This window comes from Oryx dammah, unplaced genomic scaffold (assembly GCF_014754425.2).
Source record: "Oryx dammah isolate SB20612 unplaced genomic scaffold, SCBI_Odam_1.1 HiC_scaffold_6, whole genome shotgun sequence".
Classification (NCBI taxonomy): domain Eukaryota; kingdom Metazoa; phylum Chordata; class Mammalia; order Artiodactyla; family Bovidae; genus Oryx; species Oryx dammah.
The window spans coordinates 30,525,075-30,540,799 of NW_024070190.1; the positions used below are offsets into that span (position 1 = coordinate 30,525,075).

Genomic DNA, 15,725 nt, shown 5'->3' on the forward strand with positions numbered 1-15,725 from the left:
TTGTATTTTCCTGTCTCCAAACCTTTCCCCACATCATTTCTCATATCTAGAATAGCTTTGCTACTCTTCTCTGCTTATCCAAACTTCCATCTTTCAAGGACACATTTAAAACCTGCACTTCCCACCAAAATGCTTCCCTTTTTTGGGACTGCCATAGGGTTCACTCACTTGAAGTACACACACTTGGTACTCAGTCACAGGAATGCCCTAAATGGTTAGGTCTCTTTTTAGTTGTGTGTCTTCTCACCAGTTATTTTATCAGCTCCCTGAAGGTGGAGACCATTTTCCTTATATATTTCTACTCCCCACGTCTCTGGTTGCTTGGTAGGCACTCAATACATGCATGTTGATTGACTTGACTTTGCTTTCCTTTTATTTTCTAGTGATCTACTTAAACTCTATAGTCTTAAAATTTTATACTTCTTACAGGAGCTTGTCCATTAGAGAGAGATTTCTTGGCTGTAGAGGCATCCCATGAACCAAGAGACCATTCACATTTGGCTGATGACCACTTGCTGCTTGACAGAGACTCATCTACATACCAAAAGAAGATGTTTCTCATTGGTTGGTGAAGATACCAGCTTAGTTTCCCAACTTTGCCAAAAGTTAATATTTCCAAATTACATCATTTATATATTTTTTTCTCCTATATCTTAACTTTTGTAGTATCTTGGCCATTATCCCATCTGGGGCCCCAAGTCCACTGTTAAGATGACAAGATCAGAGTCATCCTCTTCATTTCTGAATGGGGAAGCCTGATGAACTTATGTAAAAGCAATTAATAGCCAGTCTCATTGGGGAGACAGGACCTTTATTATTATTTACATTAGAAAAAACTTGGAACAAAAATGGGAAGAATAAGGGTAAACTCTAGTATATAATCTTTTACCATCACATAATCCTGTGCTCTGCTAATGCTTTCTCTGCTACACCTGGAGCAGTCAGCTCTCAATAATAAGCTCAAATCTGAAGACTATTAGAAGGAGTTAATCTTATTTGTTCTAATGTTAGCAGGATTTGGTCTTACATGGACTGCCACTGCCACCTTAGTGTCCTGTTTATTTTCTCTTAGGTAATCAGTTCAGGGCCCTTTCTGGTTAGCTCCTCCTCTCCTAAGTAGGCATTTTTCTCCTACTTTCTCTCTAGAATATTTGGATTATTGCTTCTCCTTCCTTTGGTCATTAACAACTAGAAATGTGTATGTTAACTTTTCAGGGCTTAGGCTACTTAAACCATAAGCAGACCAGTTTGACATACAGAAGTATTTTATTACTGTCACAGGAATATTAGATTACCTGGGTCATCCTCTAGTGTGATAAGATATGGGCCTTGCTGAGTTTATTTTCTAATTGAAGTATAATTGATGTACAGTATTATATGTTACAGGTATGTATAGTATAGTGATGTACAAGCTGAATTTACTTTTAAATAACCCTTTAAAAAATATAGCTGCACAATATCTGGCCAGTATACCAACAAAGCAAACACTAGATCAGGCTCATCAACCTGCAAGAAATGGCCATCTTATATGATTAAGACTTTTTTGAAACCGTTTTCTCCTTTTGATTTGCCTTTTACACCTGGGTAATGATTGCTGCTAAGCCTCCAAAAGCAAAAAAGTCAACAGATTCAAATATAAAAAATAAAAACCAGGTAGGTCACGATAACAGAAAAAAAGAGGGAAGAAGTCAAAAAGAAATTCAAAAGATACAATGTTAAGGCCATAGAAAATCTGACATTGGCCCCTCATTTTATTATATATTTCATTCTTCCCAAAGCTGCCTGGAGCTGACCATATACTTGAATCTTGACTGCAGAGCTTATAGATACCTTTTCAAAAGAGCTGAAAATTACTTATCAACTCTGCTAAGTCGTTTCAGTTGTGTCTGACTCTGTGCGACCCTATAGACAGCAGCCCACCAGGCTCCCCCGTCCCTGGGATTCTCCAGGCAAGAACACTGGAGTGGGTTACCATTTCCTTCTCCAATGCATGAAAGTGAAAAGTGAAAGTGAAGTCGCTCAGTCATGTCCGACTCTGTGCAACTCCATGGACTGCAGCCCATCAGGCTCCTCTGTCCATGGGATTTTCCAGGCAAGAGTATTGGAGTGGGGTGCCATTGCCTTCTCTGACTTATCAACTCTAACTTGCTGTTTTTTCAAAATGAAACTTTTGCAAAGAATCACTGGATTACTATGATAACACATAACTTTACTGGAAAAAAAAGTCATAGTGATACAATTAAGCCAAATAACTGAGCAGACTTTTCTATAAGAATAGGCCTAGGCTCTCCTGTACATTCCCCTGTGGGACTTACCGGAGTTGAGGTGATAGACAGCACCTTAGACTGTGGCACTCGAGGTAAGACCAAAGGTTGTAGTTCACTCAGCACACAGGGGCTTTGTGAAGCTGGTCTGGTGATTGCAACATTACTCTCATCATCTGAGCAAAGGAATAGAATCTATTATCCATGGATATCTTCAGACCCACAGCAACAGTACTGTGAAAAAAAATCTCCCCTGAGAATTCATAATCTCAAGCTAGGCTTCACTAATCTTTATAGCCCAGTTTCATACCACCTGCATGGTTCCAAAAAAACACTTTAAACCATGAATTTATTTTAAAGTGGTTTCTCAGGCTGGTGATGCCTGTTGGTTCCTGGCAGAATGAAAAGCAAAGATTACTAGAGCAAAGCTATCTAATGGGACATTTGGAGATTGAAGGAAATGTTCTATATATGTACTCTCCAGGATAGTGGCCTCCAGCCACACGTGGCTATAGAGGATTTAAAATTTGGCTACTGTGGGGCCTAGTAAAACTTACAAGCTATTGCAGAGTAAAAGAAACCATAAAACGAAAAGACAACCTGCAGAATCAGAGTAAGTGTTCGCAAATGACATGACTTAATTTCCTAAATATACAAACAGCTCATGTAGCTCAACAAAAAACAACCCTATCCAAAAATTGGCCGAAGACCTAAGTAGATATTTCTTCAAAGAAGACATACAGATGGCCAATGGGCACAAGAACAGATGCTCAACACTTCTAATTAGAGAAATGCAAATCAAAACAATGAGGTACCAGCTCACATGAGTCAGAACAGCCATCATTAAAAAGTATACAAATAACACATGCTAAAGAAAGTTCAGAAAAAAGGGAACCCTCCTACACTGCTGGTGGGAATATAAGCTTCTGTAGCCACTGTAGAAAACAGCATGGAGGTTCCTTAGAAAACTAAAAATAGAGTTACCATATGATCCAGCAATCCCATTCCTGGGCATATACCTGGACAAAACTATAATTCAAAAAGATGCATGTACCCCAGTGTCCAGAGTATCACAAGAGCCAATACATGGAAACAACCTAAATATCCACTGACAGATGAATGGATAAAGATGCGTTTATGTATAAATATATACATGGAATACTACTCAGCCATTTGCATCAACATGGATGCAATGAGAGATTACTATACTAAGTGAAGTAAGTCAAAGAAAGGCAAATACCACATGATATCATCTGTAGAATCTAAAATATGACACAAACCTATTTATGAAACAAAAAATTACGGACATAGAGAACAGACTGGTTTCTAAGGGGGAGGAGGCTGAAGGAAGGATGGAGTGGTAGATTGGGGTTAGCACATGTAGGCTTTTATATATCGAATGGATTAAAAAAAACAAGGTCCTACTGTATAGCACAGAAATATATTCAGTATCCTATAGTAAACCATAATGGAAAAGAATATTAAGATATATAAATATGGATGACTGAATCACTGGTGTACAACAGTAATTAACAAAACCACTGTAAATCAACTATACTTCAATTAAAGAAAAATTTAGCTAGTGTGATTGAGAACGGAATTTTAAAATTACCTGACTGTAATTAATTAAAAATTTAAATAGCCACGTGACTAGTGAAACTTCATATCCATTACCACTGCCAGTTTTTGTGGCAGCAGTAATTATATACGTCTTGGGGAAGATATATACTGAGTGTATAATAGTGTCCCATCTATATCCACTTGTTTATGGCTGCTTTCAAGGGCAGAATTAAGTAGTTGCAACAGATTGGATGGCTGGCAAAGGCTAAAATATTTACTGCCTGGTTCTTTATACACAAACTTTGCTGACCCCTATTTTAGGACATTTCAGTCAACCCACCAAACCAGTCAGAGATCCTCCAGCTCCATTTTAAAATTACTTTCTTCTTTTTTTCAAACTTTAAGTTTCATAATAACCTAAATTTATGGATACACAGAAAAATAAGTGGTGTTTAGCATATCTGAGATGTTGTACATGAAGTATTAGTTACTTGGGCTGCCATTAAATGCCAGAGACTGGGTGGCTTAAACAGAAATTAATTTTCTCACAGTTCTGGAGCCTCAAAGTCCATGATCAAAGTGCTGTTGGGGTTAGTTTATAGTGTGACCTCTCTTCCTGGCTCCTAGGCACAGCTGCCTTTTCACTTTGTGTTTGTCATGACCTTTGCTCTTTGCATGCATAGAAGAACTCCTTAATGTCTCTTCCTTTTCTTAAGGACACCAACCCTATAGGAATAGGGTCTCACCATTCTGACCCTGTTTAACCTTAATTATCTCTCTAAAGGCCATATCGCCAAACATAACCACATTGGGTGTTGGGGCTTTTGGATTTTAAGGGGAACACAATTCAGTCCATAACACATGGGTAAACCATTTGTTTATCCATCAGTTGATGGATGTTTAGGTTGCTTCCACTTTTTTTACTCTTATGAATAATGCTGCTATCAGCATTCATGCAAGGCTTTTGTGTGGCTCTATTTCACTTCTTTAGGCTATATACCTTTGAGTAGAATTGCTGGGTCATATGGTAATTTAACTTTTTGAGGAACTGCCAAACTGGTTCCACAGTGACTGTACCACTTTGCATTCCCACCATTAATTTACAAGCATTCCAATTTCACATCCTCATCAATACTTGTTACTGTCCTTTTTTAATCTTTAATACAGTCGCACTAGTAGGTATGAAGTGGTGTCTCATTGTGGTTTCGGTCATTTGCTTCCCCTAATGAATAATGATTTTGAACATCTTTTCATGTACTTATTGGCTATTTGTATATCTTCTTTGGAGAAACTGCTCATTGAGTTATTTGCCGATTAATTGGATTGTTTTTTGTTTGGGGGCTATAGTTCTTTATATATTGTGGATACTAGATTCTTACTAGGTGTATGTTTTACATATATTGCCTCCCATTTTGTAGGCTATCTTTTCACTTTCTTGATAATGTCCCTTGATATACCCTAAAGTATTTTATTTTGATGAAGTCCAATTTATTTGTTTTTTCTTTGGTTGTATGTGGTCTTGGTGTCAGATGACATCTAAGAATCAACTGCCAAATCCAAGCTCACTGAGATTTATTCCAATGTTTTCTCCTAAGTTTTATGTAGCTCTTAAGTGTGTTCCTTTGGTCCATTTTGAGTTGATATTTTTTATAAAACGTGCAGTAACAATCCAACTTCATTCTTTTGCAGTTCTCCCAGCACCATTTCCTTTTTTTTCTCCATCTGAATTTTTTTTTTGATTGACAGTTGATTTACAATATTCAGTAAGTTTCAGGTGTACAACACAGTGGTTTACAATTTTAAAAGGTTATACTCCATTTATAGTTATGATGAAATATTGGCTATGTTCCCTGCCAGCATCATTTCTTAAAGAGACTCTTCTTCCCCCATAGGCTTGGCTCCCTTGTTGAAAATCAATTGACCATAGATGTGTGGGTTTATTTATGGACTTTTTATTCTATTCCATGTATCAATCTATGTTCTTATGCCAGTACTGCACTGTTTTGATCACTGTAGCTTTGTATTATCTTTTAAAATCAAGAAGTGTGAATCCTCCAAATTTGTTCTTTTTCAATATCGTTCTGGATATTCAGGATACCTTGCATTTCTATATGAATTATCTCTGCCTTTTAAAAAAGGCAGCTGGAATTTTGAGAAAGTTGTACTCAGGCTGTAGATATATTTAGGGAAATTGCCATCTTAACAATACTAAGTCTTCCGATAACATAAGCAGAGCCTGTCTTTCCATTTCTTTGTGTGTGTGTGCCCAGTCACTCAGTTAAGTCAACTCTTTGCAACCCCATGGACTGTAGGCTGCCAAGCTCCTCTGTCCATGGAATTTTCTACACAGGAATACTGGAGTGGGTTGCCATTTCCTACTCCAGAAGATCTTCCAGACCCAGGAACCGAACCTGCATCTCTTGCATCTCCTGCATTGGCAGATTCTTTACCACTGCACTGCCTGGGAAGCCCCTTCCGTTTCTTTCAGTTCAGTTCAGTCTCTCAGTCGTGTCCGACTCTGCAACCCCACGGATTGGAGCATGCCAGGCTTCCCTGTCCATCAGCAACTCCTGGAGCTTACTCAAACTCATGTCCATCGAGTTAGTGATGCCATCCAACCATCTCATCCTCTGTTGTCCCCTTCTCCTCCTGCCCTCCATCTTTCCCAGCATCAGGGTCTTTTCAAATGAGTCAGCTCTTCCCATCAGGTGGCCAAAGTATTGGAGTTTCAGCTTCAGTCCTACCAATGAACACCCAGGACTGATCTCCTTTATCTGCATATCTGAGTTTATTGATATTTCTCCTGGCAATCCTGATTTCAGCTTGTGCTTCATCCAGCCCGGCATTTCACATGATGTACTCTGCGTATAGGTTAAATAAGCAGGGTGACAGCCTTGATGTACTTTCCCAATTTGGAACCAGTCCATTGTTCCATGTCTGGTTCTAACTGTTGCTTCTTGACCTGCGTAAGATTTCTCAGGAGGCAGGTCAGGTCGTCTGGTAGTCCCATATTTCCACAGTATGTTGTGATCCACACAGTCAAAGGCTTTGGCATAGACAATAAAGCAGAAGTAGATGTTCTTCTGGAACTCTCTTGCAACTGCTTTTGGCTATTTCATCTCTGGTTCCTCTGCCTTTTCTAAAACCAGCTTGAACATCTGGAAGTTCACAATTCACAAACTGTTGAAACCTGGCTTAGAGAATTTTGAACATTACTTTGCTGGCATATGAGATGAGTGCAATTGTGTGGTAGTTTGAGCATTCTTTGGCATTGCCTTTCTTTGGGATTGGAATGAAAACTGACCTTTTCCAGTCCTGTGGCCGCTGCTGAGTTTTCCAGATTTGTTGGCATATTGAGTGCAATACTTTCACAGCATCATCTTTTAGGATTGGAAATAGCTCAACTGGAATTCCATCACCTCCACTAGCTTTGTTTGTAGTGATGCTTCCTAAGGCCCACTTGACTTCACATTCCAGGATGTCTGGCTCTAGGTGAGTGATCATACCATCATGGTTATCTGAGTCATGAAGATCTTTTGTATAGTTCTTCTGTGTATTCTTGCCACCTCTTCTTAGTATCTTCTGCTTCTGTTAGGTCCATACTATTTCTGTCCTTTATTGTGCCCATCTTTTCATGAAATGTTCCCTTGTTATCTCTAATTTTCTTGAAGAGATCTCTAGTCTTTCCCATTCTATTGTTTTCCTTTATTTCTTTGCACTGATCAATGAGGAAGGCTTTCTTTAGGCCTTACCTATTTTCTTTCTGTGTTTTGTAGTATTCTCTGCAGAAGTCCTATACTTCCTTGGTTCAGTTTATTCCTAAGTATTTTATTCTTTTTGATACTAATGTAAATAAACTGTTTCCTTAATTTCATTTTTGATTGTTCATTGATAGAAGCTGGAAGAATTTTGAGAAGCATGATAGAGAAGTCACAAATTACCTTGAATAGACTTAGGAGAAATTTGGATTTGGAGGGTGCTGTAGGGGAAAGCTCAGAAGGAAATGAGGAACACATTAGAAACTGGACAAAGGGAGAACATATTAGAAACTGGAAAAAAGGAGATGCTTGCTATTTTGTGACAGAAAGTTTAGTGAAATGGCCTCTTATGGTCATGTGGACAGCTGAACTTTCAAAGTGATGATTTTGGTTATATAGCTATGGAGATTTCCTAGCAAAGTGTTAAAGGTGAAGCCTGATTTTTTTTCTTGCTGCTTATGATAAGACATGAGATGAGAGAAATTGAGGGAAAAACTATTAAACATAGAGAAAACAGGACTTAATGGTTTTGAGAATTCTCAATCTCTCTAGATTCAAAAGATTCCAAATAAAGGAAGGCTATCAGGCCCCCAAAATTCTACTGGCAGGACGCAACCTAATAAAATTACTTAGCTACAAACATGATACCTTTCATGTTAACAGGATGACTCAGAGGGTGAAATCAAGAGCTCAGAGGGGAGAGCAGAGAGCTAAAAGGATTATTTCCAGGCCTTGAAACTTGAAGGACTCCCGAGTATTTTCACAGGTGGATTTCAGAATTGCTAGAGATCCCTCCCCACCCCCAGCCTTTAACTGGAGTGTCTAAAATGGTTATCCTTTTCCTGGCACACAACTATATATTGGGTTTGTTGGGGTCAAATATCAATAATCTGTCTCTAGGAACAGAATGGCTGGATTAAATAGTTAGATGTTTATGTACCTCTGTATTTAGTCTCACAGGGCTATAAAAGAGAAATGAATTGTGCCCCCAATAACTTCACTTGCTCTGTATTACATCCAGGAACTTCATTCTTAGCTGATTCAAAAATCTTTGGAGCTGAGGCTCCATCATTCCAAGAATGATTCTCTTGGAAACCTTTAAAGAGAGTTGAATGTACTTTGCATGTGGGAGCACATGACTCACTGGGGGCCAGTGGAAGGACTGTAGTGGACAAATTCCAATGTGCCTCCCCAGCCCATGATTCTCATCTCTGGGTGTTCAGACCTTCGTGTAATCCCCTCCCTGGGAGTGTGGGCAGGACCTGTGACTTGCTTCAAACTAATAGATGATGGTAAAGGTGATGGGATGTCACCCCCTTGATTATGTTACATAATCTTCTGTCTTGCTAGTAGATTAGCTCTCAGTCTTTCTTACTGAGAAAGCTTTGGAGAAGTAAGCTACCATGACTACTACAGCTACAAGAAACTGGATGCTTCCAAAAACATGAGCCTCTACATGAGAACCAGCTCTGACCAACACCCTGATTGCAGCCTTGTGAGATCTTAAGTAAAGGACTAGCTGGCTGTTACTGGACTTCTGACTCACAGATCTGTGATATAATAAATGTGTATTGTTTGAAGCTGCTACATTTGTGTTAATGTTTTATGCAACATAGAAAACCAATGCAGATAATTGTTAAGACATTAAATATACATTTGACCATATACTCTGACAGTTCTACTCCTAGAAATCTACCCAAGAGAAAAAGGAAATATATGTCAAAATGTATGTCTTGTACCCTAGTGTTCATAAAAGCACTATTAGACCAAAAGTGAAAACAGTTCAAACATCCATCAACAGATAAATGGATAAACAAGTTGTGGAACAGTGGAATACTACTCAGCAATAAAAGGAATAAATTATTGACACATGGATGACTCTCAGAATGATTTATACTGGGAGAAAGATGATAAAAAAGAGTCAATACAACATGATTCCATTTAAGCAGATAAGTTGTCACTTCAAGATAGTGAGTTGGGCAAGGGTAGGAGGGAGGGATTACAAGGTCATGAACTTTTGCAGGTAATGGATATGTTCACTGTATTGACTATCATATTTTCATGGCTGTATATACATAAATCAACTTATTATATACTTTAAGTTTTACTGGTTTATTGTAAATCAGTTCTTCAATAAAGTGGTCTTTAAAATGTATTTGTGACTTGCACATGTTTTTTTTCTCACAAATAATTACATTCAAAAAGCTCAATCTCTAGTCATCATAGACTAGGCCTCATTACTCATCCAGTCATTCCCAAATATTGTCCAACTATCTGTTAGTTTCTATAAGAAATACAAATATGATTCTTTTGTACTATTAAGCATATAATCTAACAGACTGGTTAGGGTTTGGAAGTCTTAATTATTTTTTTATATTGTTTTCACAAAGAGCCTTACCAGAAGCAAATCCCTCCCAGTGAGTACGTGTCAGCTGCTCCATACAGCTTAGGACCTTGCTCCACACGTCATCAAACACATAAGCAAGGACATCCTCTTTCATGCAGTAAAATGGAGCAATGGGTGGATACCCTAATTTCTGTTTCTCTGTAGCTGCTTCTGATTTCTTTCCATGAAACTCCTCTTCCCTGTAACAGAAACAAGAGGGGAAGGTTTCATGGTTCTTCTTCACTGAGTGTTCACCACGGTCTTTTGTGCTGCTTAGGAATGTGACCTGTGCTTCTCCCCCCTAAATCTGACCCCCCTCCTTGACATATGTAGCACAGATATTAAGTTCTCTTGTGAGCTAAGGAAGTTTTCAACAGAGGAGACTCTGCATTTTCCTTTTTACCCCGATTCCACCCCCCTATTCTGGCAAAAAATAGAACAAGAAAAAGAAGGGTGAGAATCACTGTACTTTTTTTTAGCTTTAAACAGATGGCACTGTCAGTTGAGCAACAGGCAAGCTATGATTTGAACACAGAAATAATCTTTTTGTTGTAATTGGATAACATTTAGATTATATTAATGTGACACACTGAATGGTATAACTGTGATTATGCTGCATAGTTATTTGAGGCAGTGATTCATTAGGGAAATCGTCCTCATAGATTATTATATTGTATACTTTTACTAACCTAAATAAACATTTGGTAATTGATTGTAAAGGAAAAAGAGGGAAACCCAACAGCATAGGAAGCTACTCGGGCTCTTCTGGAATCTGTACCTATAATTCAGAAACTCCCAATTAGGCAAGGCTATCTCTTCCCTGGCAATGAGTATCAATAGCATAAATAGATTTCTAGGGGAAGAAAATCTGGCTGATAGATGTGCTTATCTGTAACAGTATAAACTAAGACAAAGCAAATTGTGGAACTGACTTGGGTGGAGAGAAGTATCTTCCCGCCTTAACAGTGAAAGTTACTCCTAGGGTAACAAAGTACTCAAGAATGAAATAGTAAACTAGGCTGGAAAGAAGGATGCTAAGATTTAAGTAGGACAGCCAGACTCTCTCTGCTTCTCCTTTCCAAAGGAAGAGCTAGCCTGGTATTAAGTGGTGGAGGAGGCTGTGTGTGTGTCAGCTGCTCAAGTCGTGTCCGACTGCGACCCCATGGACTATCGCTTGCCAGGCTCCTCTGTCTCCAGGCAAGAATACTGGAGTGGGTTGCCATTTCCTTCTCCAGGGGATCTTGACCCAGGGATGAAACCCAGGTTTCCTGCATTGTAGGCAGATTCTCTACTATCTAAGCCACCAGGGAAGCTGATTAGTATTAACTGTATTTCAATTTATATTTCTTTTAAGAGGAGATAACATAGCCATATGATGAAAATTCAAATTGCTTAGAAGGAAATGTATACATGTAGTGAAAAATAAGTTTCCTGTATCTCCACCCCAGTCCTCATTCCCAGAAGCAAACATACATAAGTCCAGAGAAAGTTCCATTATACACTGTACTGCACCTTGCTCATCCAATTATCAATGTATCCTGGCCCATGATCCCTATCAATATATATAAATCTGCCTCTTTAAAAAAATAACTGCAGAGTATTCCATTGGATATACCATAATATATGTAGCCAGGCAGCTGTTGATCAACTAACTTTTTGCTTTTATAATCAACACCACAATATATTTCTAGGGATATTCCTTATGTATTAGGTTACAGCCCAATAAACTAACAAAAATGTAAGTAAAAAATGCATTTAATACACCTAACCTGTTGAACATTATAGCTTAGCCTAGCCTCCTTAAATGTGCTCAGAAGACAAATTAGCATACAGCTGGGCAAAATTATCTAACACAAAACCTATTTTATAATGAAGTGTTAAATATCTCATGTAATTTATTTCATACTCTACTGAAAGTGAAAAGCAATGGTTTATGGGTATAAAATGGCTGTAAGTGTATTGGTTGTTTACCCTCATGATAGTGTGGCTGACTGGGAGCTGCAGCTTGCTGCCACTGCGCAACATCCTGAGAGAGTGTCATACTGCATATTGCTAGTCCAAGAAAAGATAGAAATTCCAACGGACAGTTGCTATTCAATGTGTATCACTTCTATACCATTGTAAATCCAGAATTCATAAGTCAACTCATCTTAAGTTGGGGACTGTATGTATGTAGTTCTTTGGCTACATAGGTATCTTATTTGTAGGGTAGATTCCTATCAATAGATTATTGAGTCAAAGGGTATGTGCATTTCAATTTAAAGAGGTAGTATAATTCTCCAGTAGTGAAAGAATATGCCTATTTTCTCATTCAAGGAATAATCAAATTTCTTTATCTTTTGTCTTTTGATAGTCTGTCAGGTAAAAGAGTACTCATGATAGTTTTGATTTGCATCTCTGAATGAGACTGAGTTTCATTTCATATATTTAAGATCCATTTTCTTATAATGTGAACTCTGCCATGTTCTTTGTTTTGTCCTTAATTTTTTCCTTATTGATATACATGTTAAGGAAATTAAGCCTCTGTGCATGCATTAACTGCAAATATTTTTGCCAGTTTGTCTTCTGACTTTATGAATTTTTTATCCAGAAATTTTAAGTAGTTATTTTTAAATGACTTGTAGATTTTAAGCTGTAGTTAGAAAGGCCTTCCCTATTCCCAAACTATTTAAAAAAAATCTTTCATATCTTATTTTCTTCCAAACTTACATGATTTCATTCATGACATCTCAGTATCTCAGTGGTATCTCTAAAGAGAAGACTGCCTTCCTAAAAATCTTCCCTGTATTACTTGAAAATTCACTGGGTTTGAGTCATGAACATCACGTTTTAGAGTAGTTAAATCAGCTTTATTTAAAGCTAAAATGAAGGGAAAAGACCTTTGAGGAAAAAGGAGGAGAAAACACAGATAATTTGACTCAGGCTAGATGAAGTGAAAGGGAAGGGGGAAATATCTGGAAAATCAAAAGAGCATACATATGACTCTCTTGGAACAATTAGCTAACTCATTGCTATGTACAGAAATCTGAGTTATGTCTACCTGAGCCTAGGACTGTATACATGGAACATAAAAGTAAGCATGGCTCAACAGGAAATAAGGGAAGAAAAGTCCAGAATCATGTGTCACTAACTAGACCTAACCACAGCCTCACAGCCTGAAATTCTCACTTCCAGATGTGCTACTGTGACTATCATTCTGAACTTCCAAAGGCTTGGAGGAATAGTTTAAGAGGTTAATATTTCAGGGACATAGCATGGAACAGTAAGAGAGCCTGGATTTAGAATAAGATGAATAAAGTTTCCATGAATTACTGGTGATGATTGACAAAGAAGAAAAATCAAATTATATGGAGAAAAAATTAATTCATTTAAAACTGTTTAATCCCAGTAAGAGGCAAATGACATGTCCAGGAAAAAACAATTTATATCAGTTAAGTATATGAATGCTGGACAACTGAGAAGTAACAGAACATAAATAACATAAATTTAATTATAAATATTGGTGGCATACTTTAGAAAAATAGATACTAATACACAAAACAGGGAAGTAAAAAAGTTTACAAGATCTAATACTCACGTATCTGTGTGGTCAAATGCTAGGTATTCCTCTATTATTCCCTCAGAAAATATTATACAGTCTTCTTCTCTTTCCATAGAACACAAGCAAGGGGACTTGGCAATGGAAGATGCTTTAGGACCATATGAAGATGAAAAATGTAACTTCTTTCCCCTAATGCCAAATCTGGGAGAGGGGAAAGACAGTAATTATGGACAACATAAACAGTTCTCACAGGAACTCATTCACACAGGTTTCAGCTAAAAGTCCCTTCCCCTGGTGACACCTTCCTGGGCTACTCTCAACCTTAATACCTATTATTTCTCAGAACAGGAATAAATATGAGCCACACACCCACTCTGCTTAGGTGTACTATGCACCTAATACTGAAGCAGTTGAATACTACTTGCTATCTTTTCAGATGCAGTGGCTATGGCTATAAAATAAGCTTTCTTTTTTTAAATCTAAGAATATTTACATTCATGTTCAACTCTTTGAAGTACCTCAGGAGATTGTAGGTTTATTTCAGTAACTTCATTGTTGTTGGAAATGCATGCACATTATTGTGCAACAGATCTCTTGAACTTATATTGCAAACCTGAAACTCTGGTATCCATTAAACACTAATTGCCCCTTCCCCTTCCTCTCCTCCTTTGGGCAACTATGCTTCTACTTTCTGTTTCTATGATTAGACTACTTTAGATACTAAATATGGGTGGAATCATATTGTATTTGTCCTTTTGTGACTAGCTTATTTAACGTATTAAATAATACCTTCAAGGCTCATCAATCCATATTCTGGCATGTAACAGGATTTCCTTCTATAATATTCCATTGTTATGTATATAAATTTTCTTTATCCATTCATCTGTGATGACCATCTGGGTTGTTTCCACCTCTTGGCTATTGTGATTAATGCTTCAATGAATACTGGTGTGCAAATATCTCTTTGAGATCCACCTTTGAATTTTTTTTGGATATACACCTGAGTGGGATTGCTGGTTCATACAGTAATTCTATTTTTAGTGTTTTAAGAAGCCTCCATACTGTTTTCCAAGAGACAACAGGAGACTTCCCTGTAGCTTAAACGGTAAAGAATCTGCCTGCGAGGCAGGAAACCAGGGTTCAATCGCTGGGTTGGGAAGTTCCTTGGGAGGAGGGAATAGCAATCCACTCCAGTATTCTTGCCTGGAGAATTCCATGGGCAGAGAGGCCTGGCGACCTACAGTCTGTGGGCTCACAAAGAGTCAGACACGACTGAGCACCTAACATAGCCCATACTGTTTTCCTCAGTGGCTATACTGTTTTACACTCCATTTCCCCCAACAGTTCACAAAGGTTCCAATTTTTTGTCTACATTTTTGCCAAAAAGTTGTTGCTTTCTGTTCTCTAGATAGTGGCCATTCTGATGATGGGTTGTGGTGGTTTAGTCACAAAGTTGTGTCTGACTCTTGTGACCCCGTGGATTGTAGCCCACCTGACTCCTCTGTCCATGACATTTTCCAGGCAAGTATACTGGAGTGGGTTGCCATTTCCTTCTCCAGAAGATCTTCCTGACCCAGGGACCAAACCAGCATCTCCTGCGTTGCAGGTAGACTCTTTACTGCTGAGCCACCAGGGACACCCAAAGAAACTGTTACATGTTGACTAAACTTTTTCTCAGGCCACAAAACTAGACTACATTTCCCAGGACCCCCATACAGTTAAAGATGGGTTCAGTTCAGCTCAGTCACTCAGTCATGTCTGACTCTTTGTGATCTCATGAACTGCAGCACACCAGGCTTTCCTGTTCATCACCAACTCCCAGAGCTTGCTCAAATTTATGTCTAACAAGTTGGTGATGCCATCCAACCATCTCATCCTCTGTCGTCCCCTTGTCTTCCTGCCTTCAAACTTTCCCAGCATCAGGGTCTTTTCCAACGAGTCAGTTCTTTGCATCAGGTAGCCAAAGTATCAGGGCTTCAGCTTCACCATCAGTCCTTCCAATGAATATTCAGGACTGATTTTCTTTAGGAATGACTAGTTTGATCTCTTTGCTGTCCAAGAGACTCTCAAGAGTCTTCTCCAACACCATAGTTCAAAAGCATCAATTCTTTGGCGCTCAGGTTTCTTTATGGTCCAACATTCACATCCATACATGACTACTGGAAAAACCATAGCTTTGACTATATGGGCCTTTGTCATTAAAGTAATGTCTCTGC

At 38.3% G+C, this 15,725-nt stretch overlaps 1 protein-coding gene across 5 annotated transcripts in view; it reads right to left on the reverse strand.

Moving 5' to 3' along the window:
- Positions 1-15,725, reverse strand: part of FAM149B1 (family with sequence similarity 149 member B1) — a 52,285-nt gene that overhangs the window by 8,228 nt on the left and 28,332 nt on the right. For all 5 annotated transcript variants that reach the window (XM_040242421.1, XM_040242424.1, XM_040242423.1 and 2 more), the window contains 4 exons: positions 13,546-13,710; positions 9,981-10,168; positions 2,316-2,440; positions 428-534 (listed from right to left, as the gene is read on the reverse strand). In XM_040242421.1, coding sequence (XP_040098355.1) covers positions 428-534; positions 2,316-2,440; positions 9,981-10,168; positions 13,546-13,710 — 585 coding nt within the window. The remainder of the gene's footprint in view (positions 1-427; positions 535-2,315; positions 2,441-9,980; positions 10,169-13,545; positions 13,711-15,725) is intronic.